The 26040-nt window shown below is 50.5% G+C and overlaps 3 protein-coding genes across 8 annotated transcripts; 2 read left to right on the forward strand and 1 right to left on the reverse strand.

Annotated features, from left to right (window-relative positions):
- Positions 1-122: 122 nt before the first annotated feature.
- On the forward strand, positions 123-13822 carry LOC122382751 (ADP-ribosylation factor 6). 3 transcript variants are annotated; one of them, XM_043368498.1, is made up of 5 exons: positions 123-343; positions 9640-9772; positions 10221-10324; positions 12140-12338; positions 12895-13822. In XM_043368498.1, exons 2-5 carry the CDS (start codon positions 9691-9693, stop codon positions 13035-13037), a joined length of 528 nt encoding a protein of 175 aa, XP_043224433.1. In that variant the 5' UTR covers positions 123-343; positions 9640-9690; the 3' UTR covers positions 13038-13822. The 3 variants fall into 3 exon arrangements, with proteins under 3 accessions (XP_043224433.1, XP_043224434.1, XP_043224432.1); XM_043368499.1 differs by having other exon boundaries at positions 179-200; XM_043368497.1 differs by having other exon boundaries at positions 193-520.
- A 523-nt stretch (positions 13823-14345) lies between these two features.
- Positions 14346-22677, forward strand: LOC122382752 (TGF-beta-activated kinase 1 and MAP3K7-binding protein 1-like). 4 transcript variants are annotated; one of them, XM_043368500.1, is made up of 7 exons: positions 14346-14487; positions 17277-17395; positions 17580-17753; positions 18038-18195; positions 18441-18629; positions 19219-19566; positions 21406-22677. In XM_043368500.1, exons 2-7 carry the CDS (start codon positions 17290-17292, stop codon positions 21835-21837), a joined length of 1407 nt encoding a protein of 468 aa, XP_043224435.1. In that variant the 5' UTR covers positions 14346-14487; positions 17277-17289; the 3' UTR covers positions 21838-22677. The 4 variants fall into 4 exon arrangements, with proteins under 4 accessions (XP_043224435.1, XP_043224436.1, XP_043224437.1 ...); XM_043368501.1 differs by having other exon boundaries at positions 14472-14487; positions 17269-17395; XM_043368502.1 differs by lacking the exon at positions 14346-14487 and adding an exon at positions 14503-14720.
- Positions 22678-22799: 122 nt separating this feature from the next.
- Positions 22800-25667, reverse strand: LOC122382753 (tropomyosin-1, isoforms 33/34-like). Its single transcript, XM_043368505.1, has 2 exons — positions 25331-25667; positions 22800-24014 (listed from the first exon to the last, which is right to left on the reverse strand). Exons 1-2 carry the CDS (start codon positions 25340-25342, stop codon positions 22884-22886), a joined length of 1143 nt encoding a protein of 380 aa, XP_043224440.1. The 5' UTR covers positions 25343-25667; the 3' UTR covers positions 22800-22883.
- Positions 25668-26040: the final 373 nt, after the last annotated feature.

Here is a 26040-nt window from a genome sequence, read left to right on the forward strand (position 1 = left end):
GGCTTTTGGTGTCAATACATACATACATACATACATACATACATACGAAGTCCATGGTCTTGTCGTATCGATGAGTAGACTTTTGAGTTTTGATGACGTCATATTTTGACTTAATGCCAAACATTTGAATATCAACCTTGACAAGAACCAAATCTGTCTCTTTCCCCGATCCGCCCCGTTATAATTTCCGCTGTAAAAGTGTATGGCTATCGGATAGAATGGAATGAATGTGTTATAGTTAACGTATAGCATTAAGATCATATTAATGTGGAAAGGAGGTTTTTTAGAATGTGCAGACATCCCTAATAGGTACTTTGCGGTCCAGGTCGACATTTGAACAGCTGTGAGTGCAATGCGATCTTGGTTCAATCTTGACTCGTGTGTCTGTGATCATGATCAATCGACAATCGTGACTGCATTACCTTTCTATTTTCAGTTTGATGGTATTTTGCTCCTTAGTAATTGAGTGCTATATATGAACAATTTTGAATTTTGGATCAGGTTTTGATGCCATTGCCAGGTAATACCTACCTTGCCAGGCCATAGTTATCATTATTACAATAATAATAATAATAATAATAATAATAATAATAATAATATTTATTTCGCACCAAGTCAGTACATATGCATGACCATAGATAACATGAATCATGTTATGCATGAATCATGACCATAGATCAGTTGGGGAAACTACGAGGAGCCAAACAAAAATTGGATTAGCCAATCAGCGGCTGGAGTGGGCGGGGCGATGACCATATATGGTCATAAAATCAGACAACTTCATCTTTTCAATGAATTTCAGCATTCAAATGAAAAAATAAGGCATAAGAATGTTTTTTAACCACACAAGGCCTACACTCACCCGGTGCATAATTAACTGGCGGCTCTAAATCGCAGAGTTACAACACAAGGTCAAACCGTGATTGGCAAATACGGCGGATTGAAACAGACGCGCCAAAAAATGTAAGCAGTACCGTGGTTTAAAAATGTCATTTTTTTTATTTTGTATATGGTTTTTCTAATTGTAGTTAAGTTATTATTTTAGAATTAAATATTTTTGTTCATTGTAATTAAATTAAATCTTTTAACAATTTTCTTTCATAAAACCAATCCATTTATTGAATGGCCAGCTGATTGTGACGCCCAGAACCTGCAGAAAAGCCGTTTTCCTATCGCCATTTTCGAGTCAATTCGCCGAATTCAATCAAATCACACCAATTCCTAGTGAAAAATGGAAGCCTTTTCTCTCCAATAAGTGGACGCGATACCGCAAGTACCGGCTTGTTATACCGTTTTTCACCCTTAGTAGTGGGGGCTGCATTTATGCCCATATATGGTCATCAAAAGTCCATTTATTGACCAATCCATTTTTTGACATTCGCCTCGTAGTTTCCCCAACTGAGATTCATGTTATCTACGGGGCATTCCACGTCAAGTGGGACAAAAAATGACGATTTTGAACCTCACCTCCTCCGATTTTTGCGAAACTTTGTGAACCTACTCATGTATATGTGAAAAGAAAGGAGACATTTTTTTTGTCAAGATATGACGTCACTTTTCCGAGATATACGTCATCAAACATTGACTTCGACAAGGCACATTATCATCTTTAAAGCGTCATAACTTTTAAAGTTTTAGACATATCACCGCGCGACAAAGTTTGAAATGGAGGGAATAGATCAGGCTTTAATTTGAGGATCAAAATATGGACGTCATTAACTAATTAGTCAGCATAATTAAAATTCAAAAAATAAATTTTGAAATTCTGAAAAATGGGTACCCTTCGATTTTGCTGATTTTTACATATTTTATTCTCCCATACATTAGCTACTTCATATGCAAATTTCAGAATGGGCCGACGTCTACGTAACTGTCTTTTGGACTTTGTAATGTCTGGCACTCGCGCGTTTCGTTTTAGCAGCCAAGGAGAGGCGCTACGCGGAGATGGTTCTTTCTACCTTAATCAAACCAAAGCAAACCTAACCTGACCTGACCTGATCTAATCCAACACGCGTAAATATGTATAGCCCTCACGGCAGTTGCCGGCTGGCGAAATGCTACTTAGATACGAACACTATAAAACAAAAATGAACGCGTGTTAAAACACTTGAGGCTGACCGGCCGCGAGCCAGCGACCTATAGATTACGAGGTGGGTACACTCGGCACACTAACTACTAAGCCACGAAGATAGCTGGTCATCGCTGAGCTGTAAGCCAGTTTTTTTTAATGATGCAATTGAGCATTCTCCGGGCAGCGCCTCTCTTTGGTTGCAAAAAGGAAATACGCCTGACTCTCCCAGCGCTAGGGGAGAAAGGCCCCGTTTAGTCAAAAAGGGTATAAAAAAACGGAATTTGAATTGTAGGTGGGGAACTTTATCGTGTGCCAATTTCATAGCCCTAGATCAATATCTTCAAGATCAAATGAGGTTAAACGTGATCAAATTTGCTATGGTGACTATTTTGCGTTTATACGCCCATAGCTCTAAGAGTTAATGGCCGATTTTCCTATTTCTTCCTTTATACGACATTTGTAGTGTTATGAGAATCTCTAGCTAATCTAACCATGAATTTGGCAGTTATTGGCCTGCTAAGAGTAAGATGTCGCCGGCAGAGGCGGGGATCGGCCGACGCGAAAACGTTTCATTCACAGATTGTGTTTGCACCCTAATAATTCAATTTTTACCGGTTGATTTTCGCATGTATTTGACCATTAGATTGCATGTACATTTTTAAGCCTTCACACAAAATTTGACACGAATCGACCATAATCATCGGTAAGAAGCGCGGTGCAAAGATGGAACCGTCCCGCGCCGGCACAGTCTACCATTCAGGCGGCAACGGCCAGCGCCGGCCGCCGCGCCGCTCCGGCAGGATGTTTGACTTTACACTGCTATTACTAGAAAATTTGTAGACCGATTTACCGATTGCTTGCACGGGAGAATTAGCAATTCAATTCTGGACAGATACTGAAATTTTGACGTTAATATGATAATTATGACGTGAGTTATTGGCGAAAAACAGGTGGGGTTGGCGAGATCCGCCCCTTTCACCGCCCGTGCTACGTTGCACTACTTGTTGCTATATCATCCAAAGTTATTGTTGGCCCACTCTAATTTTCTCAGCACGTGTGCCTTACGTGTAGTGGAAGACAATATCTAAATTTGAGCAAAATCGAAGGGTACCCATTTTTCACAAATTATATTTTAAGAAATTAATTCAAAATAAAATAAATTCAGAATTTTCAAAATATGTTAAAACTGCCAAATTTTGCTAGTATAATTCCTGATGTATACGTTCCAGTTTGTTTGAAATTAATAGCTTCAAAAATGTTGAAGCTATAGATCTTTCAAGATTACAGTACACGTCCAATTCTGCTAAAAAAGCAGAAGTTTAGCGGCTTGTATCTCTGTAGCCCGAGGGCATATGACAAAATCCTTTCACCCTCAGAGGTTTCACCCAATAGGCAATAAGTATACCAAGTTTGAACAAAATCGCAGAGGTGACCGATTTTGGTTGTCCCGGTTGACATGGAATGCCCCCTACATGAATCATGACCATAGATTCATGTTATCTAATCTACATGAATCATGACCATAGATTCATGTTATCTATGGCATGACAAATTCAGTCAACATAATAATATCGCCAACATACACATCAACATACAGGGTGTTGCAGATAAATTGGGACTATGTTCATGACCTTACAAAAAATTTGTTATGCGGAGGAACATCATGGAAATTTGACACAATATAATTTCAACAATTGTTTTTCATTTGATATTGAAATTTTAATCCTAACATATCGCGCAGTCATGGAGCAGCGTCGGAGGGAAACGATTGGTGAGTTAGTTCGCGCCGGACAGAGCGCGAAGGACATAATAAGTTTAACTGGGTACCCAAAGTCTACCGTGTACCGAACTATCGCGACTGTAGGAGCTGGAGGGGATGTCGCTCGACGTTCTCACACACCTCGCAGTGACCGAAAACGGACACCAACATTCCTGAGCGGCTTGAAACGCTCGATACAGGCCAAACCGAGGACCTCGATGAACAAGCTTGCGCGTGCCCGTCACGTGAGCAAGAGCACCATCAGCAGAGCCGTGAGAGAGGACCTCGGGATGAAGTCGTTTACCAGAAAACGACGAAGCCTCCTGACCGAACCAGCAAGAGCGATACGAAGGGAGAGGGCACCGAAGGTCCTCAATCTCCTCAAGCACCTCGGGAGTGACGTCAGAGTATTTGTCGATGAGAAAAAGTTCATCGTAGAAGAGGTCGCCAACCGCAGGAACTCGCGGGCTATCGCCTACAGCCCTGATGAAGTGGCCCCCGTGATAAAGGCAAAAATCCGGCATCAGTAATGGTGTTCGGGGCCGTCGCAAGTGATGGCCGCATAATGCCGCCCCATTTCATACCTGCTGGTGTGATGATCGACACTGACGCGTATTTGACCATCCTGAAGGAGTCTCTCATCCCCTGGATGATGAAATACTATGACCTGAGCAAAGTCATGCTGGTGCAAGACTCCGCCCCAGCACATGCTTCCCAGAGGGTGCAAGATTTCCTGAGCCAGAGGATCCCCCTATATGTACCCAAGGACATATGGCCCTCCAACTCGCCTGACTTGAATCCATGCGACTTTTGGATGTGGGGCGTGGTAGAACAAAAGTCCAACTCGACCACTCCTGCCAACGCTTCTGACCTGAAGAAGGCCATCAGGAAGGCAGTCAGCACCATTGACCAGGACGAGGCCCGGCGCGCGTGCTCCGCTTTCCGGCGCCGTCTCGAGGGGGTGCGGGACGCCGACGGCGGTCACATCGAGTGTCAAGGCTGTGCGTACATGACACAATACACGTGCGAAGTTTCAACTTTTTGTGTTTTTATTCACCGTATTAATAGCATGTTGAAATTAGGTCTGAAAATTCCCAATTTACCTGCAACACCCTGTACACTCTGCACACATCACACCCATGCACAAGAGTTATTAGACAATATCTTGGCAGTTTGACATCAGCGAATTCAGACCTGCATGAGGCGGGCTTGTATCACTTTCTAGATGGGCACTGAACATATTGCCAACATCTTTTCGACTGATATCATTTATATTAAGTTCCAACAGCTCATAGTCAGTTCGGATTTTCCTATGGTTGCGTGCAACCAGCCCTTTCTTGCCTATGGCCCTATTCAGATCATTTCCTGCAGGCAACAATGTTCCTGAAACAGGTTCAGTTTTAAGGGTTGATGTAGCTGTGTGAATAAGATGTGAACAGATCATGAGGAAAGCGCTTGACAAATATCATCCTTTGGGATTCTTTTAAAGGTTGATATACATTAAAATGAAAGAAATACAGCTTCAATGTCTCATATTTTTTCATTAACACCATTTCAATTCATGATGTTCCTATTTACAGCATTACATCACACTTGAGCTGTGCACTGTGCAGAAGTCCTAGTGACACCGCCCCATATTTTATTGCCTTGTACCTACCTTACATTCTAGCCTTTCTGTGGCCTTGCTTATCAAGTTAAGCAAGGCCACTTAGCCTGGGAATCCTCTCATCAAGCTTGTGAGGATATAGGTAGATAATGGAATTTGAGGGGAAGGAGGTGTTATACATTGTGCCCTTCCATTGTTTGTCCAGTTGTGAAGAGTAATATAGCTGTTCATACGAAGCCATTGTCTGATCCAGGAGGGCATTTGACACTCTTGGGTCCTTATTCCCCTAAAAGCTTGGTAAATTTTGAAGAAAAAAATGTTTCGGTATATATTCCCTCCTGACAACAATTTTGACAATTCTGAACACTGTGGAAGGAACAATTGCCCTAAATATCCCAACTTGGATGATCCCATTTGTAGAATTTCAGCTGCTTATGCTACTGCAAGTACAATGGCAGGTATCTAGCCTTGGGGAGATGTCACATACATTAAGTTGCCACTCTGTCACTTGCAAGGATATAGCTTTAAATTTTGGAATGTATCTTGATATATAAGGTATAAACATCCAGGATCCACTTGAATATGTGGGGGAAAGGATAGTAAGACACAATTACAAATGTGTTGAAGTAGAATGATTTAACATCTGGCCTGAAGCAGGAGACTAGATAGAGGGCAATTAAGTCAAAGGATACAACAAGTATATCAGTGTTCTGTATATTTTGGCATGCTTATCTATTCTTTTGGCAGAAGGGGCTGCCTACATTTCAAAATGACAGATGATGGTTCTGTTGTCAAAGGTTAAGCAAAGTATGCCTAAATATACAAAACATTAATATGATTATTCAAACCCAGCTGAGAGCTAAACAAGTATAGATTTTAACCTTACCTGGGTAAAGATGTCGTAAAACAAATAACAGCTTAAGTTATTTCATAGCTAGCTTTAGGTCTTTTGCTTACCCAGAAGCCACTAATGACAACAAGCTAAGATGATACAAAATTTTTGTTGAATCTCTTGCCTTATCTGATTGCCTGATTATCTTATTGATATCTTATATTCTTATCTTATTGATCTTGTTTTGATCTTGATTATTGATCTTGTTTTTATCTTATTTATCTTATTATATCTTATTATATCTTATTGAATATTATATTGATATCTTATTGATCTTGCCGGATTATCTGATTGAATGTTTGTCTTTGCTCCTAATAAAAATTAACAGCACCGCATCAGACCTAGCCTCATTCATGCAGGCTCATTTATTCCTGTCTGAACTCTGAATTTATTCGTCTCCCATTTTTAGCCTTTGCAAATATTCCTCCCCCAGTCATTCCTGGGAGCAGCTGTTGACACATAACCCCATCTGTGGGCAGCTGCCGCGGTGTGTCAGTGGCTCTCAATCTGCTGCCTGTCACAGTGCCGGAGAGCCGCTCTGAGGCCTGGTCGAGTCGGCCAGCGACGGCACCGGTGGCACGGCGATCTCGCGGTAGAGCGCCTCCGGTTGCGGCTGCGGCAGCATCACCACCGGCCGGTTGGTCAGCTCGAGCAGCACGTCCAGAAAGCCGTTCTGGCGCAAAAACTCTGTGTAGCGCTGGCTGCTGGGCGGCGGCGGCCCGGTCGGCCGGGCGCACTGCAGGTAGAGGGCTCGCGTCATGGGCCCGGGCGGCGGCCGGTCCAGCTGGCGCTCGTAGGGCACGTAGTCGGCGATGGAGAGCAGGCGGCGCACCGAGCCGGTGATGGTGCGGATGTGACGCCAGTCGGTGATGCCCATGCGCGGCAGGTTCGAGGCGGTGAGCAGGCACAGCCGCCGGCCACAGATGCCGTTATTCATCATGGCCTCGGCGTACTGTTCGAGTCCAAGGCTGCGCAGCCAGCCGCGGATCTCGCAGGCGCCCCAGGTATTGACGCAGCGCGGGATGCGCACGTCCGGCACATCCATGGCGATCAGGTCGTCGACTGTCTTCTGGTGCCAGTCGCCCGAGCACGGCAGGTCGGCCGGGGGTGAGCGCGGCGGCGGCTCGGCCGGCGGCGGGCTCGGCGCAGCCCCGCTGTCGCTGTACACCGGCGTCTCCGAGTAGGGCCGGAAGCCGGGACTGATGGCCGGCAGAGGTGACACGCCGATACTGCCCATGGCGCTGCTGGCGCGGCCCGGGGGGCGCTCCGGCTCGGCGGCGGCCGGCGGAGGCGCGCTGCGTGCCGTCATCTCTATCGGACCGTCAGCCACGTCAGGGATGGGCGACCCCGGCGTGCTGGCCGGCCCATCGACACTGACGGTGGGCACCGGGATCTTGGTCTCCGTCGACTGACGCTCGTCGAGACCAGTACCACTAGTCTCTCCCTTGTCCTCTGGAACTGACGGGGCGTCATCGGTAACTTCTGATTGAGGAACAGAGGACGCTCCTTCACTTTGGTCCGTCTCGGATATTGTTCGTTCCGCTGATGCGCCTAACTCGGTTGTCTTTGGCCCCTGCTCCGCACCCTCCGCTTCTGTAACGGCGGCCTCGGCTGCCGAGGCTGGAGGCGGCGGGGCTGCCGGGTCCCGCACCGGTGGCTCCTCGCCCTCTCCGCCTTGCGACTCCCGTCGTGCCGCCGGGTCCGGCACCGGTGCGGTAGAGTCCGTCTCCGGTGGCGGACTGACGGCCGTGGTGTCCGGCTGACGGTCCATGGCTCACGGCAAGGCACGCTGCGGCATGGACTAGGTATTTCCTCGATGGAAATAATGTCACGGTTTCACATTTGTCTGATTGTCATTTTTAAGCTCGGTCCTGCATTCCCGTGTGACGTTTGTTGTGACATTGGCCATCAATTCACTTCGCTGATTATGTACTTTGCTTCTTCGTTTTATTGATTACTTTGATGTTGGCCGTAATCTGCAATGGCTTTGCCGGTGACCTTGTCTGGATTTTTAATATCATCAGATGTTGAGGCAAGATGTTGGGGCTCTTGATTTATTTGTTCAATGGGGCGTGGGCCTTCTTTGTTGACCACCTTCGATTATATAATCGATGCTATTATAATATATACCATTGCCACAAAGGTCAGTTAAGCTCCAATATCATAGAAGAAAAGCCTGTTTTTATAAACATGGGTGAATTTCGATACAAGTCATTCGTAAACTGTCTTACTTATCGTCATTTTCCTGGCCTGGTACGGTATCGGCGTTGTTTGTGGACTGAATCCCGAGTCCGCGCGGCGCTCCTTTATCGGCTCGGTGTCAGATGGAGCAGACGACCGTCTCGTCACATGTTCTACGTCTCGTTTCTCTCGGATCACTCCGTACGAGCGCGTGAGCGGGCGGCCGTTATCGTAGCCCGATAGTGGGATGGTCACCGCGTGTGACACGGAGAGCGGGCGCCGACAGCCGCTCGGTCGACCTTGACGGCGCGTGTCAGTCCGAGTGTCAGGTGACACCGCGAGTGCCGCCGCGCCGCCTCCGGCCCGATTTGGAGACGCGTCCGCGGCGAAAACTGACCCGTCTCGGTGGCTGGGCAGGTCGGTGCCGGTGTTAGAGCCTGGTTAGAGCCTGTTAGAGTTAGACCCGAGAGAGCAGCTTCACGGCGTGCTTGGCTTGCGTGAGGTGAATACAAAGCTGAAACCCTGAATTCGTGGAAGTATCGTTTTTTTTTTTTTTTTTGTATTTCACCAACTCTTGCCTGCATATTTTGTTGGGTGCATTCATTGTTTGTTCTCGCGATATCCTGGGAGCATTTGGAAGGCAGTATCTCGCTCGAACGCCATCAATGAATGGGCCACCTTTAGTCATGGCATTTCCTTCCTTCCTGCGGCCTTCGTAGCCTTGTGTTTTGTTACGGCAAACCCAATAACTGCCAACGCAGAGGAGCTCGGTGAGAGACTCATCAGGATTCAGGAATCTTTGCGGAGTTAATGCTCGATAGATATTTCAGTTGATCATCGAACAACGAAGCTTTAAGTCAGTCTCCATTGATAGCTGTTGTCCCTGACGGCCCACTCCTCCTTCTAGACCAGTCCGCTCAGGTGCGGGATTGGCTTTCCACCGCTGTGTCTCTGAACCATCGCTTGCCCCGCCGCCGTGCGGCCCCATCCAGCTGTCCGTCCATCTGCCAGTCTGTGTTTGTACGTTTGTCTGAGCAGTGGCTGGCGTCTGTTTCCGCGGCGTCGAGCGTCTCGGCTCCCCGGTAATATGACTCACCCGTACTGACTGCACCCGCCCCGTCTGTCCGCAGGCCGCTGTCAGCCGCTGCCCCCGCCCCCGCCCCCGCCCCCGCCCCGCCAACATGGGCAAGTTCCTGTCCAAGATATTCGGCAATAAGGAGATCCGGATCCTGATGCTGGGACTGGATGCAGCTGGAAAGACCAGTATCCTTTGGATTGGAGCGTCACGGGCGCGGTGCATGAGTGCATGTGTGTGTGTGTGTGAGGGGGGGGGGGAGAGAAGGGATGTGGACGGTTCTAACCAGCCGACAGTCAGAGACCAGTTCGAACTTGGAGTCCGTCAGATGACCAGCCGACCAGTTGGTCCGTCGGAGAGCTCGCGATGCCCGACTGGTCTCGCGCGAACGGCGGGCCGTCTGGTGCAATGGCACAGCTGTTTTGGTTTGGACCAGGTCTGCGCTTGGCAGTCTGACGCGTCTAATGCTCTTAAGTCTTATGGGATAATGACATGCATACATAGTTGTGTCGTGGTCAGGGTTATAACAGTTTCCGTTATACCAATGCCGTGCTGAGCTCCGAGAGCCGACTGTTGCGTAAACTTACTGTCTTGCTGTGTTGCTATCTACGTAGTCTTCCTTAACAGAATCTGCAGCTATTTTATACAAGCTGAAACTAGGTCATTCCGTCACAACCATACCCACGGTTGGGTTCAACGTAGAAACAGTATCGTACAAAAATGTCAAATTCAACGTTTGGGTGAGTATATGACTACTACTTTTTTGTACAAGCATTTCTTTGTGCGGCTTTTGCTCTCTGTAATGCATAAAATGCGAGATATTTGCAAATGTTAGTAATGTTTACCAAGCAAAACATCAGTTTTATCGTTGACTGATGTAATGATAGTTGACGCTACTTTTTCAGCCGCTGCCGTTATCTAACATTGCGTTAAAGGTAGTGTGCCACCTTCGAATGATTTCCCATTTTATTTTTCCTAGGATAAGAAGCTTCTGTTTTTACCTAATATCGCAAAAAAAAATCAAAAATGGGCCTAAAATAGTGCTTTTTTCGCCTAAAAGTCTATCGGTTTTTCGATATGTATAGCAACTGTAGTGGGCTGACCTGCAAACAGGCGTCGGCAACAATCACAAATGCGGCGCACATGTGACAATAAGCAAAGGTCATTATACCCCGCGTTCGATGTCTCTCGGACGACGAAGATTCTACGCCGTCCGGCCAATCCCGTCCAAGGTCAGCGGGGGCTCGGTTGCGGTTATGGAACGTGATTGGCCGGACGGCGTAGAATCTTTGCCGTCCGAGAGACATCGAACGCGGGGATAGAGTTACGACGTACGGGAATGAGTTATCAGCTGTCTAATCGTAGACAACACAATGTCGAATTTAAACTGTAAGCCTGTATTGGTATTGTTTCTTTTATTTGGCTGTCGAACATTAATTTATGGTTTGAAATATTATTTTATGTAAAATATTTGATATGAAACAGCCGTCTCTAAAGTTATGACCCCATCTCACCACATGAAAGTGGCAGAAATGACAATGATCAGCTGACGCATTTTTCTTGGCCGAAGTCAGAGCGCGCGGTCCGACGCACCACCACCGCACCACAAAGTATGAGCAGAAGCCACGCCCAAAGCCAGGGCCCCGGTAACGTGAGGTAGCCGAGTCGGGGCAGCGTGCGCTAACCCAAGCCGTGGCCGCGGCTTTGTACGCGGTCTACCGCATCCCCGCGGGCAGCCCCGGGCTATCACATGACACCGGGAGGACGCGCGGCCCCGGCTTGGGTCAGCGCACGCTGCCCCGCCTCGGCTACCTCACGTTACCGGGGCCCTGGCTTTGGGCGCGGTCTACCGCAACACCTAACAGGCGTGTTCGAAACCGCAGGAGATGATGATGAACGGGTTTATCGAAACTTGATTGGATGAGCCTATCGGTAATAGCGATTTCAGTGTGTGCATTTATTGTTCATAGTGGTGTGAAATGTGGTTGGGGTACGACCGACAACCCGTCGGGGCGAATTTCGCACTGGGGTACTCAAAATTTGAAGAATCTAAGACGTTTCCATGAGTTTTGAAGGTATGGATAAGTTCTAGAAATCCGGTTCTCCTTATCTGGGCCATTAACTCCATACGGTCCAGGAAAGCTGGCACACTACCTTTAATTGTTTTTTTTTTTTTGTACAGTACGACGTGATTCCGACTCCGCTCCCCTCCCCCGCCCCGGCCCGCCAGTCCGCGACTCCGACCCTCCCCGTCCCTTGACCCATCCGGGAGCCGCGAACGACCGTGTCCGGTCGGCTGATGAGCCGCCGTCCGTCGCCCCCTCCACCTCTCAGGGCCGGCCCGGGTGGCTTCCTGCCGCCGGCCGGCCGCTGCCCGCGCCACCGGCCTGGGGTGTGCCGCACTGATCACCTGACCAGCCCTTTCCTTATCCTGCCGAGCTGCACCGAGTTATGGCTTTGCACCGGACCGTTCCGGGCTCAGGGTTGTGCAGTTGATTGATGTTTGTCTCGTGTCAGCGATAGTCAGGACCATGACGCCGCCGTTCCCTGCGCAGGACGTCGGTGGCCAGGACAAGATCCGGCCGCTGTGGCGGCACTACTACACGGGCACGCAGGGCCTGATATTCGTGGTGGACTGCGCCGACCGCGACCGGATCGACGAGGCCAAGCAGGAGCTGCACCGGATCATCAACGACCGCGAGATGAGGGACGCCATTATCCTGGTGTTCGCCAACAAACAGGACCTGCCCGACGGTACGTCATATGTAGCACCGTCATACTCACGGCGGAAGGGCAGCGATTGGGGCGCTGCAGTGCAGTGGCAGGGCAACAGTGCCACATTTACGGCGCGCCGGGCGCGGGCGGGGTACGATGGCGTCGATGTACTGATCGTTTTACTATCAAACTGGAACGTCATAGCATCATTGGGTCATTTGTGCTATTTCAAGACAAGTTCTAGCTGGATTATTTTTCCACTGTATGAAAAATGCAACGAAATGTGTCTTTCTTGGTAATTTCACTCTCAGTGTTGATATTTTGGCAACTACATGCAACCAAAAGTCAAGCGTTTTACCCCAGCCTGCTTCGAATAACAGCTTAGCCTTCTGCCTTCTGCATTGTGTTCGCTAAGCAATGACATGTGATGAGCCATAGGAATTGAGACGCGCAGAGCCGCGTCTGAATTTTTTAAAGGAACAAAAAAAAAACGTCCACTATATGCCGTTGTGTGAAGGATGCCGTCGGATGTATCCGACCACCTGCCTGTGCCTGTTTAGCCGCCGTATGACCGTTTTCCCTCTGTGGCCGGCAGCCATGAAGCCACACGAGATTCAGGAGAAGCTCGGACTGACGCGCATCAACGACCGCAACTGGTACGTGCAGCCGGCGTGCGCCACCACCGGCGACGGCCTGTTCGAGGGCCTCATGTGGCTCACGTCCAACCACAAGTCGTGAGGTGGCGCGCCGCGCCGGCCCCGTCACACTGCCGGTGTCCGCCGCCATTCCAGCGCCGCGGGCGGCACGTCGGCCGTCCCCCGGCCTCACTGCATATCTCCGGGCCGCGCGCCGCCGCCGCTGTGCCGACGGCGGATAGAGTGGCTCTGCTTGGCGCTGTAGATGCCATTCGGACCCGGGTAAATCACTATATTATTTAAACTAGCCGATAGCTTTGTATGGTGGCGTCTGAAAGGACGGTGCTGTTACGAGTTGACTGCCCGCCGAGTGCCGCGCCACTGGCGCACGGACGCACGCACAACCCGGCGACCGGGCCGCCCGTGCCGACTGCGATGCGACCACTGACGAAGCGATACGATGCGTTGTGATGAATGCACCATGTGAGTGCGGTGAGCGCCGCGACCGAGGGGCGCCCGTCGAGCCTCGTGTTACCGTGATTAGTGGCGTTTAGTGGCCGCGAGCCGCGGCAGCATCGCTGACAACCGGCCGGCTTCCATTGGGACGCCGGCCGGCCGCCGCGGCGGCCCGTCCGGTTTCCGCGGTGACGCCGGTGGCCGTGTTGGCTGCGGGGTCTTCCGGGAGCGGGGTGCTGGCTGGAAGCGGCTCCTGAAGTTCCGAGGTCCTTTGACTTCATATCGGGACGCGCAGAGGCGCGAGGGCTCTAGACAACACCTGGGAGAATGTGCGAGGATGCATGCGTACCTTATCTACTGAATACTGATCCCAGCTCATGACGTGACTCGTTCCGTGAATAAAATGCTTGATATATTGTGACGCTGATCTGAGAAGTTGTTTTCTTTGCAGTTCTAGTGGCGAGTGGGATGATGACAGCTGTGTTGTCAATCGCCATAGTGTATGGGATTGGGAGTGGCTTCAGCTCAACAGTGCTTGTTTCGCTGTCATCTTTTTCATTCTACTATACATATGTCGCGTGTTGTACCTACGGCTCTCGCGAGATTAAGCGGCAGGTTTTGCACTTTTACATTTCCGGTTATACCTCAAAAACTAATCGATTTACGATGAAGCCATTTTACACGATCATGGCCGGCTTGTTACCCAGAGCCCAGACTGTCCTAGTCCTAGAGCTCGATGAGAACGGGATCTCCAGGCCAAGTGGCCTTTTCCCTCCCGATCACTGTGAAGGTAAGGTAAGGTAAGGTAAGAAGTCGATACCTGTACTTTTAAGAACAAAATATCGGTTGTTTCATTTATATGGTGTGTTTTCATTCATTTATATTTCTATGGTGGAGATGAATCGCCTACGGATCACTTCAAATGGAATAGTTTCCTTATTTGGCAGCCACGGCCAAATGCTTTGGTAGCATTAGCTGTGGGCGAGAATGGCGCTGCTCATACATAGGGAATATTTTGTCGACGCCTAGGTTGAATGCATTTTGAACCGCTTTTAGCCGATTTGAAAAGAAAATTCCTGGTTAAATCGGAATTTTAGGTGAGTAATTAAAGCATTGTTACTTGCTTGTTTATTTTTCTGTCGGATACATTTACTTTGATTGCCTTGACATTTCCTACCATTTACCAATGCCAAATAAATGGTCAAACAACATTTCAATTTGTTCTTATTATTGATATGGCCTGTAACAACCAACAAACTGGGCATAAAAACTGCTTAACCGCTGCAAGGCATAGTCTCTAGACAAATTATATCTGGTATTTTCTGATTGTGTAAGTTTTTTGTCAACACATTTCTTCATGCCCACCTTTCTTTGTCTTCAGGCTAGTTAAACCCTTGCCCATGTGTGCGCAATGTTTAACAGCCTCTAACAAGTACCTAAGGGGGTTAGTTGGCCCCCCTGAAATCTGGCCTCTGAATGCTGAACGCTGCTATTACACGTGTCAAATTGGGTTTCCATGGAAACATCAACAAACCATGCCATCATCAATCTGTGTGATCATGGTGATGTCATCAAATATTGCTGCTAACATCTTCACGGCCATGCGATCAAACAAATGTATTAAACACATTCAACGAGACAGCAACTCTGTTCCAAACATAGCTATGAAAAAGGTCACAGATTACACGAAACATCATTAGTGTGACATCATCACATTACGTCAGCTCGCACAATTTGATAGCAGTATGCTGCTATCACCGGTGAAACAGGCCCCTAGAGCTTCATGTAAATAACAAGCGTGCTGCCCGTGACGAGAGGAAGCCGTTAGTCGATGATACCAGACCTAATTTTAAGGTACCAACTAGGTCATTGGTCGACCTTCCAAGTTCCAGGTCTCGTCAATAACGCAATAGTCCTGAAAATCGGGACCTGCTAGAGCTTTCTAAGGTGAAGCTGTTATGGGTTTTTTTCAGGGTGCTGATCGTCTTGATCACAGAAGGCTTCATGCATTTAGGCCAGGTCTAGTCAGGTCAATTAGTAGGCATCCCGCCAGTGCTGGCTATCCATTAGGGCTGTTCGGGTCCCATGCTGCAGGGACCAGAATGCATGCAGATCTGTGCTGCGTGTGTCATACTTGGGTGACGTCAACCGCCTGGCTCTGCCCACTCTCCGTCGGCACGCCGCGGCCGAGCGTCGCTGCAGCCTATTCCAAACGTGGCAACTGTTGCACGGGTGGACTGGTGATTGTCGCTCAAATAACGGTTAAATTGCATTCAGATGTGGTCAAAAGTGCATTGTGCCACTGAAAAGAGTGATAATGATACAAAAAAGCAGCATACAAACCGCTTACAATAAGAAATATTGGACGGTAAACTTTAATCCACGCCACTCCTCCTGCAGCACCAAATTTCCGGCTGCAGGAAAACGAAGTATGCTTCAGTAGGTGACGGCACACAGGCGATGACGCAGTGGTGTGGGCGGGACTAACGGGCGACGTAGCCCTCACTGCGCATGCGTGCTGCAGCATATTTTATTTTGGCTGCGCAGCCGAACAGCCCTCAGAGAAGGTATCAACTGTCAACCACCACTAAATACTAATGGCATCATAACATGTTACAAAGCACTAAAACTACTTTGCAAATGCTCTAATGGACTGCTAAATTCAAAATCAGCTCCAAACTTCCCCTAGAAACATGTAAAACTAAGAAAAAGTGAACCAAGGTCATCAAAGGTCAATGACCTTGACCTGACCTTCACATGACCTTGACACTCACTATAATGTATGGGTCCAACATCATTTCGGACATTTACAATCACAAAAAGACTGGTAATGCAGGGATAATGTGAGCTGAAACGCCGAATCGCGATTCCCGCCAAACATGGTCGAGAAATAGGTCACAGGTCAAAGGTCATTTGGGTCAGGGTCATGACATTTTCAGAGTAGGTGTGAACTTGATCAACTCGAGCATACTGAAAGTTTTGTCGCGATCTGCCGCTTTTTGCGCGAGTTATTCGCGAAAAACCGAGGGAGGTCCATCCGACCCCCTACAAGTGGGAGGTTAAGTAATGTGATGTTAGTTTAGGTTCACAAAGAAATGCGATACAAAGAAATTTGACAAAGGCTTGCCAACAAAGAAATTCTAGACAAGCAGACTGGTGTTTGATTCATCTGTGATTGAATCGATTGGATTGAATCAAACAAAATTTGTTGAATCAAAAAGGTTTGATTCACCGTCAGGATTGTTTGATTCACAAGCCATGATTGAATCAAACGCATTGGGAATCAGGGCTGATTGAATCAAAAGAATTAATGATTCATGAACTTTAAAAAAAAATTGAAGTGAACGAACATAGTTCATTATCAGCAAATATTAACACTACTGCCATTACATGACAACAAAAAGAACACAACAAATACAATACTATCCCTGATATTTTGTAGATTTTATTTTTTAATGGAATAAAAAAGAATCATTCAAAAAAATTGGCTGAATCAAACGTGAATCATTCCTTTTATTGTTTTTTGATTCTCTGAATCAAAAGGAATCGATTCACTGTATTTAGGGCCTTGCGATTCACCAAATTTTTTGAAGGAATCAAACGGTGATTGAATCAAACAAAAATCAAATGAATCAATGATTGAATCGATCCAAAAAAGGTGAATCAAAAACCAGTCTGTAGACAAGGCTTTGCCTTGGAATCGCTGGCCACCGGAGCTGACTCAGAGGGGCGGGGCATAAAATGCCACTCTCTTGTTGCATGTGTTTTACAATGGGAGGTGAGGGCCTTGGCTTTGGTTTGTGGATGCTATCCCATATCTTGCCAAGATGCATTTTAGGAGTTCCCTCTGAACACCTGGCTGTATGTTTTGTCTACTGACTGGCAGGCATTGAGCAGCTATGGCAACGACTCCAACGGCGTCCTCGGAGCCTCAGCTGACGCTACCCAGCCTGCCACAGCAGCAGAGCAGCTGGACCGACGACCTGCCCGTCTGCAACATCTCTGGTATGATTGTCACACTACGTCAAATGTATCTGACTAACATAGAATGATATGGGTCTGTGACTTGTGAGGTTACCTACTTCAGCAAAGTGTGCTTGGTACGTTCATTAGCCGAGACCTCCCCAACCAGCAGACCTGATTTAACGTTTCTTCAGCGTCCCGTGCTGAGTTCATCCTCCGCCGGCAGGTGTCGGTTATGAGACAAACAAGGCGTATCGACGCGACGGATACCGCACCCAACAGCATTCCCAGGAGGACTACAGCTTTCACTTCGAGCTCGACAAGGACCTGTGTCTGTACGGCGTGTTCGACGGGCACGACAGCTGCCGCGCGGCGCACTTTGCCCACCAGAGGATGCCTGGTGAGGGGGACTGAATAGAGACTGTTCCTATCCCTCCCCCGGACGTGGCTGAAGACCTGGTGTTCATATATAATCGGGACTATAATACGATCTTGTCTTGTCATGCTCTTTATGCTGCAGATGAGTGAGTTAACACCAGGACCGTTCACACATATGGCTGATCTTATCAATTGAGACTACCTAATTTAGGCAACTTCTTTCTCGGTGTTTGAGCCACCTGGTTGCATTCCGTGCATCGATTTGGGTCGCTCGTTTTGACGGCTGTCGCGTATGTTGCCGGACAGCGGAGCTGAGTTTCGGCCAGCTGACTCGCCGCGGCGGCTCGGACGAGAGTGTGAGGGAGGCTCTGCAGCAGGCGTTTCTGGCCGTGGAGAAGGGATTCTTCGAGATGATTGACGAGTCGCTGGCACAGCGGGCCATGCTGCTCTCCGAGATCCCCGAGGTAGGGCGGCATAGCAGACCCAGTGTGGAGTGGAGTGGACCAGAGCATTTTCAGTTTTGTACCGAGTTTTATTTGTGTCGCGCTATTAATCAGTGACCGCTCTCATTTATAAGTTAACCCCCTTTCCCGGTCAGTGTCCACTACCGTATCTGAGACCATACTCGTCTGACGACTCTGACAGTAACCGCTCTTGTACGTGTGTCCGTACTCACTCCCCCTCCCCCTCCCTTCGCCCTTTGTGTCAGGGTCTGACCGAGTTCGAGGCGAACCGCGACCACCCGGCGGCCATGCAGCAGCTGGCGCAGCTGGACCAGGCCATCAGCGGCGGTACCACGGCCGTCATCGTGGTCGTCCACCAGAACCGGCTGTACGTGGCCAACGTCGGCGACTCGCGCGCACTGCTCTGCAAGACCGACGAGAACGGAATACTGAAGGTGGGACGGAGAGTCAGTCCGCCCTTCGGTCGGTAGGTAGGGATGATCTGTGACTACGGAGATTATCGGTGATGAGACGGCCTGATAAGGTAGTGCCGTATTGAGCCGTTCGGTAGAGAGTAAGTGTAGTAAAAGGCATTCTCGCTTGTGTTCCCTGCACCAGCGGCATCACCCGTCTCGAGTAAGCAGTGGTTTTTCTCTAGTCGCACAGTTTATGATTTTGCTACTGCTATGGGTCGATTGCACTGTGGTGTTTTAACAGTCCTTACATCCGCCATTACGGCTTTCGTAGCTGTCGTTTGGGATAACGTTCGGAGGGTCTTTTCGCGTGTAACACCGCTGGAGTCGGAGTCCACAAGTTCTCGACCGCTGTGTGATCTCTGGGCTGAGAGGTCTTTATATGACCTCTGGGACCGTTGTCGCCTCCGGGTTCCTTTTGTGACCTCCTGGGTCCGGTGTGACCTCCGGGCTCGTTCTTGGACCTCTGTGTCTGGTTTGTGACCTCTGGGGGCGATCGTTTGACCTCTGGGTCCGGTCGGTGACCTCCGTGCCCGCTGTGTGACCGCTGCGCCCCGTGTCGTCCCGCCAGGTGCTGCAGCTGACCACCGACCATACGCTGACTAATGAGGACGAGCTGCTCCGGCTGCAGCAGCTCGGCATGGACGTGACGCCGCTGCGACAGGGCGAGAAGCTGGCCGGCCAGGAGGTGACCCGCTGCCTGGGCAACTACCGACTCAAGGCCGGCTACCGGGAGGACGAGCGTCTGCGCGCCTGCTGCGCCGAGCCGGCGCTGGCCGAGCCGGACATGGTGTCGGTGCAGCTGGACGAGTCGTGCCGGTTCCTGCTGCTGCTGTCGCGCGGCCTGTACCGCGCCCTGGAGGAGGTGCGCGACGAGCCGCAGGTCAACAAGGAGGTGGCCCAGCTGGTGGTCGAGGAGGTGAGTCCGCGCCGGCCGGTTCGGCGACACGGCGCTGAGGGACAGGGTGGGTTGAACGTTGGAGCGAGGACACAACTCACCGTCGGCAGGGAATAGTGGGCACTTGCAGGGCACAAAATCAGCCGCTGCCGTTTCCATTCGTGATGAAAAAGAGGACGTAATAAAGTAATAAAGTACTGTTTATGTTGTTGTACTCTAGTACAGATTGGGTTAAGCTTTTATGGTAGGTAAAAGTTGTTATGGTAAGCGAACATTTCCATTTTACACCAAAAATATGTCAAGTAAAGCGGACCCAGCGTTGCAGCATGCTGGTTGTCTTCGAAGAGTATTTAGAAAATAAGCTGTCAACCCTAAAATTACCTATTTTTATTTCTAAGCTGAAAATTAATGATAATTCAGTGCCCAATATATTATTTTATCGTGTTCTTATTACTGATATGACAGAGCTGGCCTTTTATCTTGTTCTTATTACTGATATGACAGAGCTGGCCTAACTTAACCCGCGCCCAGCTGGGGGTCCTGGATTTCCACGCCCTGCTGGGGGGGTGTTTGAACACCCCCCCTTGTAACTCGGCTCCTGGGCCACGTAGCGATACGCGGAAGGCGGCGTTCGAAAGAGCGTCAAAAATAATGACGAAATCACTTCGGTCAATTTTTTGGTCAGGTCAAAGGTCAGGTCACCAGAGGTCATTGAAGGCAAAATTTCGCCGATTTCCAGGTCGAATGTCGAAAATTTCCAAGAAACCAACGCATAACTCGGGAACCAATAGAGCTACAGCGCCGCGGAAAAGCGCATTCGATAGCCCTATTAACGCCCTTTCTGAGTAATTCTCTCAGATTTGACCTAACGTCAACGGTTTTGCCTGCAGGGGGCAAAAACTGCAAAAATAGCCGATTTTTTCGAAAACAGTTTTTCTGCAATAACTTTTGACCCAAGCCTTGTACGAGCTTACTTTTACCGGCATCGTGTTCCTCTCGTCAAGACGCATCGAATGAACTATAACTTGACCTTGAAAGGTCAACTTGAAAATTTGACCTCAGGTCAAGGTCATGACCTGACCGGAAAGGGTCATGTTGCATATCAGTCGATCCGTATCGTCGAGCTGAACACATCTAAGGTGTTTTCATCGCTCTAGCATGCCTCTATCAAAAGTTATTTGCGAAAAACTGTTAGATACCATTCGTGACCTAAGATGACCTCAGGGCATAAACAAGGGTCATGGACACCATTTTCATGTTCAGTGTGTCTAAGACACTTGTAATTCGGTGTTTGGGAGTGTTTATAATGTCTTGCATCCAACAGAGGCGCATTTCAATTTTCTCCCATTGACTTATAATGGCGAGGTCGCAAAATTGACCTGACCTTAGGTCATCGATATCAAAATTCTGAGATATACATTTTGTACATGCTATTGCCCTTAGCAATCGTTGAAAGTTTCAAAGCGATCGGTCTTTCGGTGTAGCTATGACAGACATTGAAAGTTTTTATGAGGTGAGGTCACTTCAAGTGACCTGGTGACCTGACCTTGAATGACCTTGGTCTGAAATTTTCACAATATGTGTAGAATTGATGTATGATAAGGTGTACCAAAAACGGCGGCGCGGAGCGCCGCCGTTTTTGAGATATTCGCGAAAAACCACAAGGGGGGGGGGTGTTCAAACACCCCCCCCCCCCAGCAGGGCGCGGGTTAACCTTGCACAACTGTTTCTTAGCAATAACTATCCTGGAGTACTGCGAGTACTGCGCTTTTCAATGTTCAGACTCCCATCCATGGGACCCTAATGTTTAACCGTTGCAATACTAGCTCGCGTCCCCCCGCCCCTGTCGTGTCGGACCAGTTCGCCAAGTCGACCACGCTGGAGGGCGTGGCGCAGACGGTGGTGAACCGGGTGGCGCGCGACCACCAGGACTGCTTCATCAACTCGGGCAACACGCGCTGCCAGCGCTGCGAGGACATGACGCTGCTGGTGCGCAACTTCAGCTACCCGCTGCGGCCGGCGGCCGGCGGCGGCGGCGGCGGCGCGGCCTCTGTGGCGGCCGAGTCGGCCACCAGTACCACCAGCGGTACCGTGGCCGGCCGCTCCACCACCAACTCGAGCAGCACCAACTCGTCCGAGCCCGTCACCAACCCGTACTCGTTCTCGCTGGACGCCGACCAGCGCATCAAGCCGTACGTCTCGTTTGACGCCTACAGAGAGAACCTGGCGCGCGCGCGCGAACAGGGACAGTTCACCGACGACACGTGGTGGAAGCGGCTACTAAATATGTAGGTGCGGCGCGGGTGCTGCCGTCTCGGACACGTAGACACCGGCTGTTCCGCCGGGAGCTGGACGGGCTCGCTGGACAGGAGCCGCTCGGAGAGTCTGTGATACTTGGCGCAGTGGTTCTGACGGCGGCCGGTGCCGGACTGACCGCCCTCGGTGCTCTGCTGAACAGTCTCGCCGCGTATTGCCGTGTGGCACGGAGGGCCAGCGGTCGTGTCAGAGTGCGCAGTGGGGTGCTCCGTCGCGGAGCTGGGCTGAGTGCGGCAGGGTCGGCTCTGGAGGCTAGGTGCATGGGGCCGGCCGTTCGGTGATGCGGTGTTTGAGCGGCGCAGCCGCATTTATCTCTGAGTACCTATTGCTCGATGTGTATGGGATGAGTCATGCTGCTTTTGCAACCTAGCGTGTTGATGAAATGCTAATTTTACTACGACTGTTTTGTCGTGTGTGATATATGTACTACTTCGTGTGGCCTCGTCCTTATCGTAATTTGGCTCAACACACTTTTGGTCAGGTGACATTGTGAGGAAAATGTTGATTATTTTAAGAACTTTTTTTCTGGATGCTTCGTTGTCATCTGAAGCTTAATATATGAATAGCTAGTTTGTGTTACAGGTCTGGTAAGCTGGACTGTTACGCGTTGTTGCTTGACTGATTGTAATGCTGTGTGCTGACACTCCGGCATAATGTTTTTTTCCGACACTATTTTAAACGACTTCTCTTGACGTTTCTTATTGGTGCTACTTTGATTTGTTTCGCTAAAACGCAATTTCGCAATGACATTATGGTCCCTTTTTCGTTACTGTGTTCGATCCTTTGTTGTGATGAATAATAATTGTTTTGTAAGAAGCAGTGTTCGGACGCTGGTGAAAAGGTGCACAGCTGTGCAGGCTGTCATATCTTGGCATATGACTGTTTGGAAGGAGTAAGGACATGAACGCATGGTCATGTCATCAGGTAACAAAACTCAGCTTACAATATTTCTCAATATTTATTAGAAATACCTTGTTTATTGACATCGGCATCGCTGAGGGCGCTACGAGTAGCTAGGCCCATCAGAGCGTGTCCTGTCTGTAGATGGGCTCTGCCGCCTCCGCCTCCTCTGCCTCCTCCTCCTCCCTCTCTCCCTCAGCCGCCGCCGCCTCGAGCCGCTCGCCGTACACCGCCGTGGTCGGCTCGAAGACCGTGGTTATCTCGGGAGCGGCCGTGGTCGTCTCGGGAGCGGCCGTCACCGGTTCGGTCTCAGCCAGCCTGGCGCCGTACGCTGGCTCGCTGACCGCCGCTGACTCATCCTGGTCAGTCTCCAGCGCCGCCTCGGTGGCCGCCGGGCCCTCCTGGTACGTCTGATCGGCCGGGGCCGGAGTGGGGGCCTGCTCGTCGCTCACCGTTTCAACTACAGGGGCGGCAGGTGTGCTCGGGGCGGAGGGGACCGACTCGCGCTGCTGGGTGTAGTAGGTGCGCGCCCTGGAGGCCGGGCGGTACCGCGGGTAGTAGCGCGGATAGTGGCGAGGCACGTACTGGGGGTAGTAGCTCGGAGTGTAGCGAGGCTGCGGGCGGGGACGGTACGCTGGTGTGGGTTCCTCAGGCTGCGCCTCTGCCTGCTCGGCGCTCTCCAGTTTGGTGCCGTACCCTCCGCCCTCTACCTCAGCCACCTGGTGGGTCTCGTCGTCGTCCTGTTCTTGGCCGTCAGTTTCAGCCACCTCTGCTGGCGCGGCCTCTGTCGTTTCGATCTGTTCAGTTACCGCCACAGTGTCGGCGTATTCTGCCACGGTGGTCGTCTCAGCGGCGGCCGGTGTGGTTTCGGCGGCGGCTGTCAGGGGCGCCCCGGTCGCCGTCTGCAGGGTGTAGGTGCGGGGTCGGGTGGACGGTCCGTACGGCCGCTGGTACCGCGGCGCCGGCTCACCGTCGTAGGTGACGTCGGCCAGGTAGCCGTCGGCGCCGAGCACCGTGTAGCGGACGCTCTGCCGGCGGCCGTCGGGCAGCAGCACGCGGTACGAGCCGCTAGTCTGGGCCGCGTCCCGCCGCTCCTGCTGGCCAAAGTCGAGCAGCGCGGTGGCGTCCAGCACAGAGTACTCGAACTGGTAGTGCGGCTCGGCCGGCGCCGGGTCCGAGTACCGCTCCGGGTCCGGGGTGGGGGGCGCCGCAACGGCCAGGGCGGCAGCCACTGCGGCGCTCAGCAGAATCGTCTGTGAACGGTCAGCGGCACACAGCACGGTCACGGACGGAATCGAGTAGTTCGCACTTTTCTCCAATGCAGACCGGCGAGGGGTCGGTGATGCGCTGCTCACTGCATTGGTCTCCATTGGTATTTAACTCGGTCAAGGCAAGCGTGAGACGACGACTATGAATAGTCGTATTACGATTTACGGTTCTGACAGGCGCATTATCTATGGAAAATTTTTACTTCGTTATAAATGGTTCCATTGCAGCACCTGTCCCAATCAATCAAGCACGCAATTCCCGGCCTTGTATGAAAGGGCGGATATATCCAAGATATTGTACTTCGCTTGCTCTTTTCCAATGAACTATTTGACCTGTATTTTACAATCTTTTCTTAAATGAGACGATCATGCACGTATCTGAGAGCCAGGTTCACCCACAAAATGACGCTCATGGGGTTGGATTTTCAAAAAGTTTCGGAATGGCATCTGTTTGTTGACGACTGAGCAGCGGTTGACATTGTATGTGGTCGATTGCGAATGACTTTTGCCTTTTCATCGCTGCAGAAAGTTGCAAGTTAGCCTTAAACTCCGCGACCTCACGTCGGGCACATATCTCAAATTTGTCAGAGTCCATGATTGCAGAGATTAGCGAAGCTGAGTATTCGGCTCAGGCTCGGTATTGCCGAGCGGGTCACATGTTGCATGTTCTGTGCCAGGCCAGGTGGAGCCGGTTTTCCCGGGACTCGGGAGTCATGGTGTCCGACCGAGGGGGTGGGCGGTCTGCTGCTGGGATTTTCGGGCCGGGCAGTCACTGATACCAGACCGGGCGGCCAGCAGGCTGACGGACCGGGAGCGGAGCCGAACGGTCATTTGTTGGATGTTCTCCCGGGGTGGATGGTCTCGGAGGGAGCGCCACGGCTACCCGCTGCATCCCTGGAGAGGACGGGATGCCGGGCAGGGGGCGACGGTCGCTTGGAAAGTATCCCGCGTTACATTGGCAAATAATACGGACTTAATAGCTTATGAGCTATTATGAACACATGGAGTGTTCCTGTAGTCATATAATGCTACATAGTAAATATAAACTTGCTCGCCTTGGCAAAATTGGAACACATTGCACAGGACATGACTGACAGGTTGGAGTCTATGCAGACGTCTAAACGCAGCTTTGTAGATTTTAGTGATACGATGGAAGAACCGAGTGATACGAGCGCTTTGGCCTCTGAGTGTCCTGGACAGTGAACATATTGGATGCACTTTCGAGGGTAAATCGGTACATTACGAGACATATAGAACTCCCGAGCGTCAGCTAAGGGTTTGGAAGTTAGAACTTCTCTCACCTGGATTCCCATGCTGTGTCGGATGGAAGGCCTGTGAAGCTCCAGGGCGGTGTGATGTCTGGGACGGCCGTGTCCCGGTTTAAATAGTCGATAGGCCAGTGGCGGCCCCACCCTCGGTCATCTCGGCTACCGGGGGGTGCAGCTCAGTGGGACGATGCTACACAGATGGGGGGGGGGGGGGCAGGGCCGGCCCGACTGCCCTGGATCTGGTAATTGGGCGGCGCGTGTCGGCTCTGCCGGCGAGATGCCCCGTTGCGACAGTGATGCACAGCACTCCTGACGCCGGCCCATTGTGCCGGTATCAATACGGCGGCTTTGGCGGCCGGCCGCCGCCGTCAGTGGCGTAAGGTGCGGCCGGCGGCGGTCCGTCTGTCCCCGGACCGCCGCCGGCGAGGGCCGGCCCTCGGCGCAGCGTGCAGAACACAGGCGGCCGATCGCGCCGCCGATATACCCTATACCTACCGCCGGCGCCGCCTCGTAAATCGTGACCAAAACTGGGCTTCTGGGCCGACAACCGAGGCTATTAGCGCCCATCAATATCAACGGATACCTTTGGAACAGCCACAAGCGTGCCACGTTCCATTCGTGTATTGTGTGAAATGTGTGTGCAGGAATTTGGCTGGATTATGTAAGCGTCCGAGGTGCCAACGTGCAATGGCCTTCCTAATAAGTAATGTTGAAAATGTTGATATGCGCAAGGCCGTATATAG

This window comes from Amphibalanus amphitrite, unplaced genomic scaffold (genome assembly GCF_019059575.1).
Source record: "Amphibalanus amphitrite isolate SeventyFive unplaced genomic scaffold, NRLGWU_Aamphi_draft 000146F_arrow, whole genome shotgun sequence".
Classification (NCBI taxonomy): domain Eukaryota; kingdom Metazoa; phylum Arthropoda; class Thecostraca; order Balanomorpha; family Balanidae; genus Amphibalanus; species Amphibalanus amphitrite.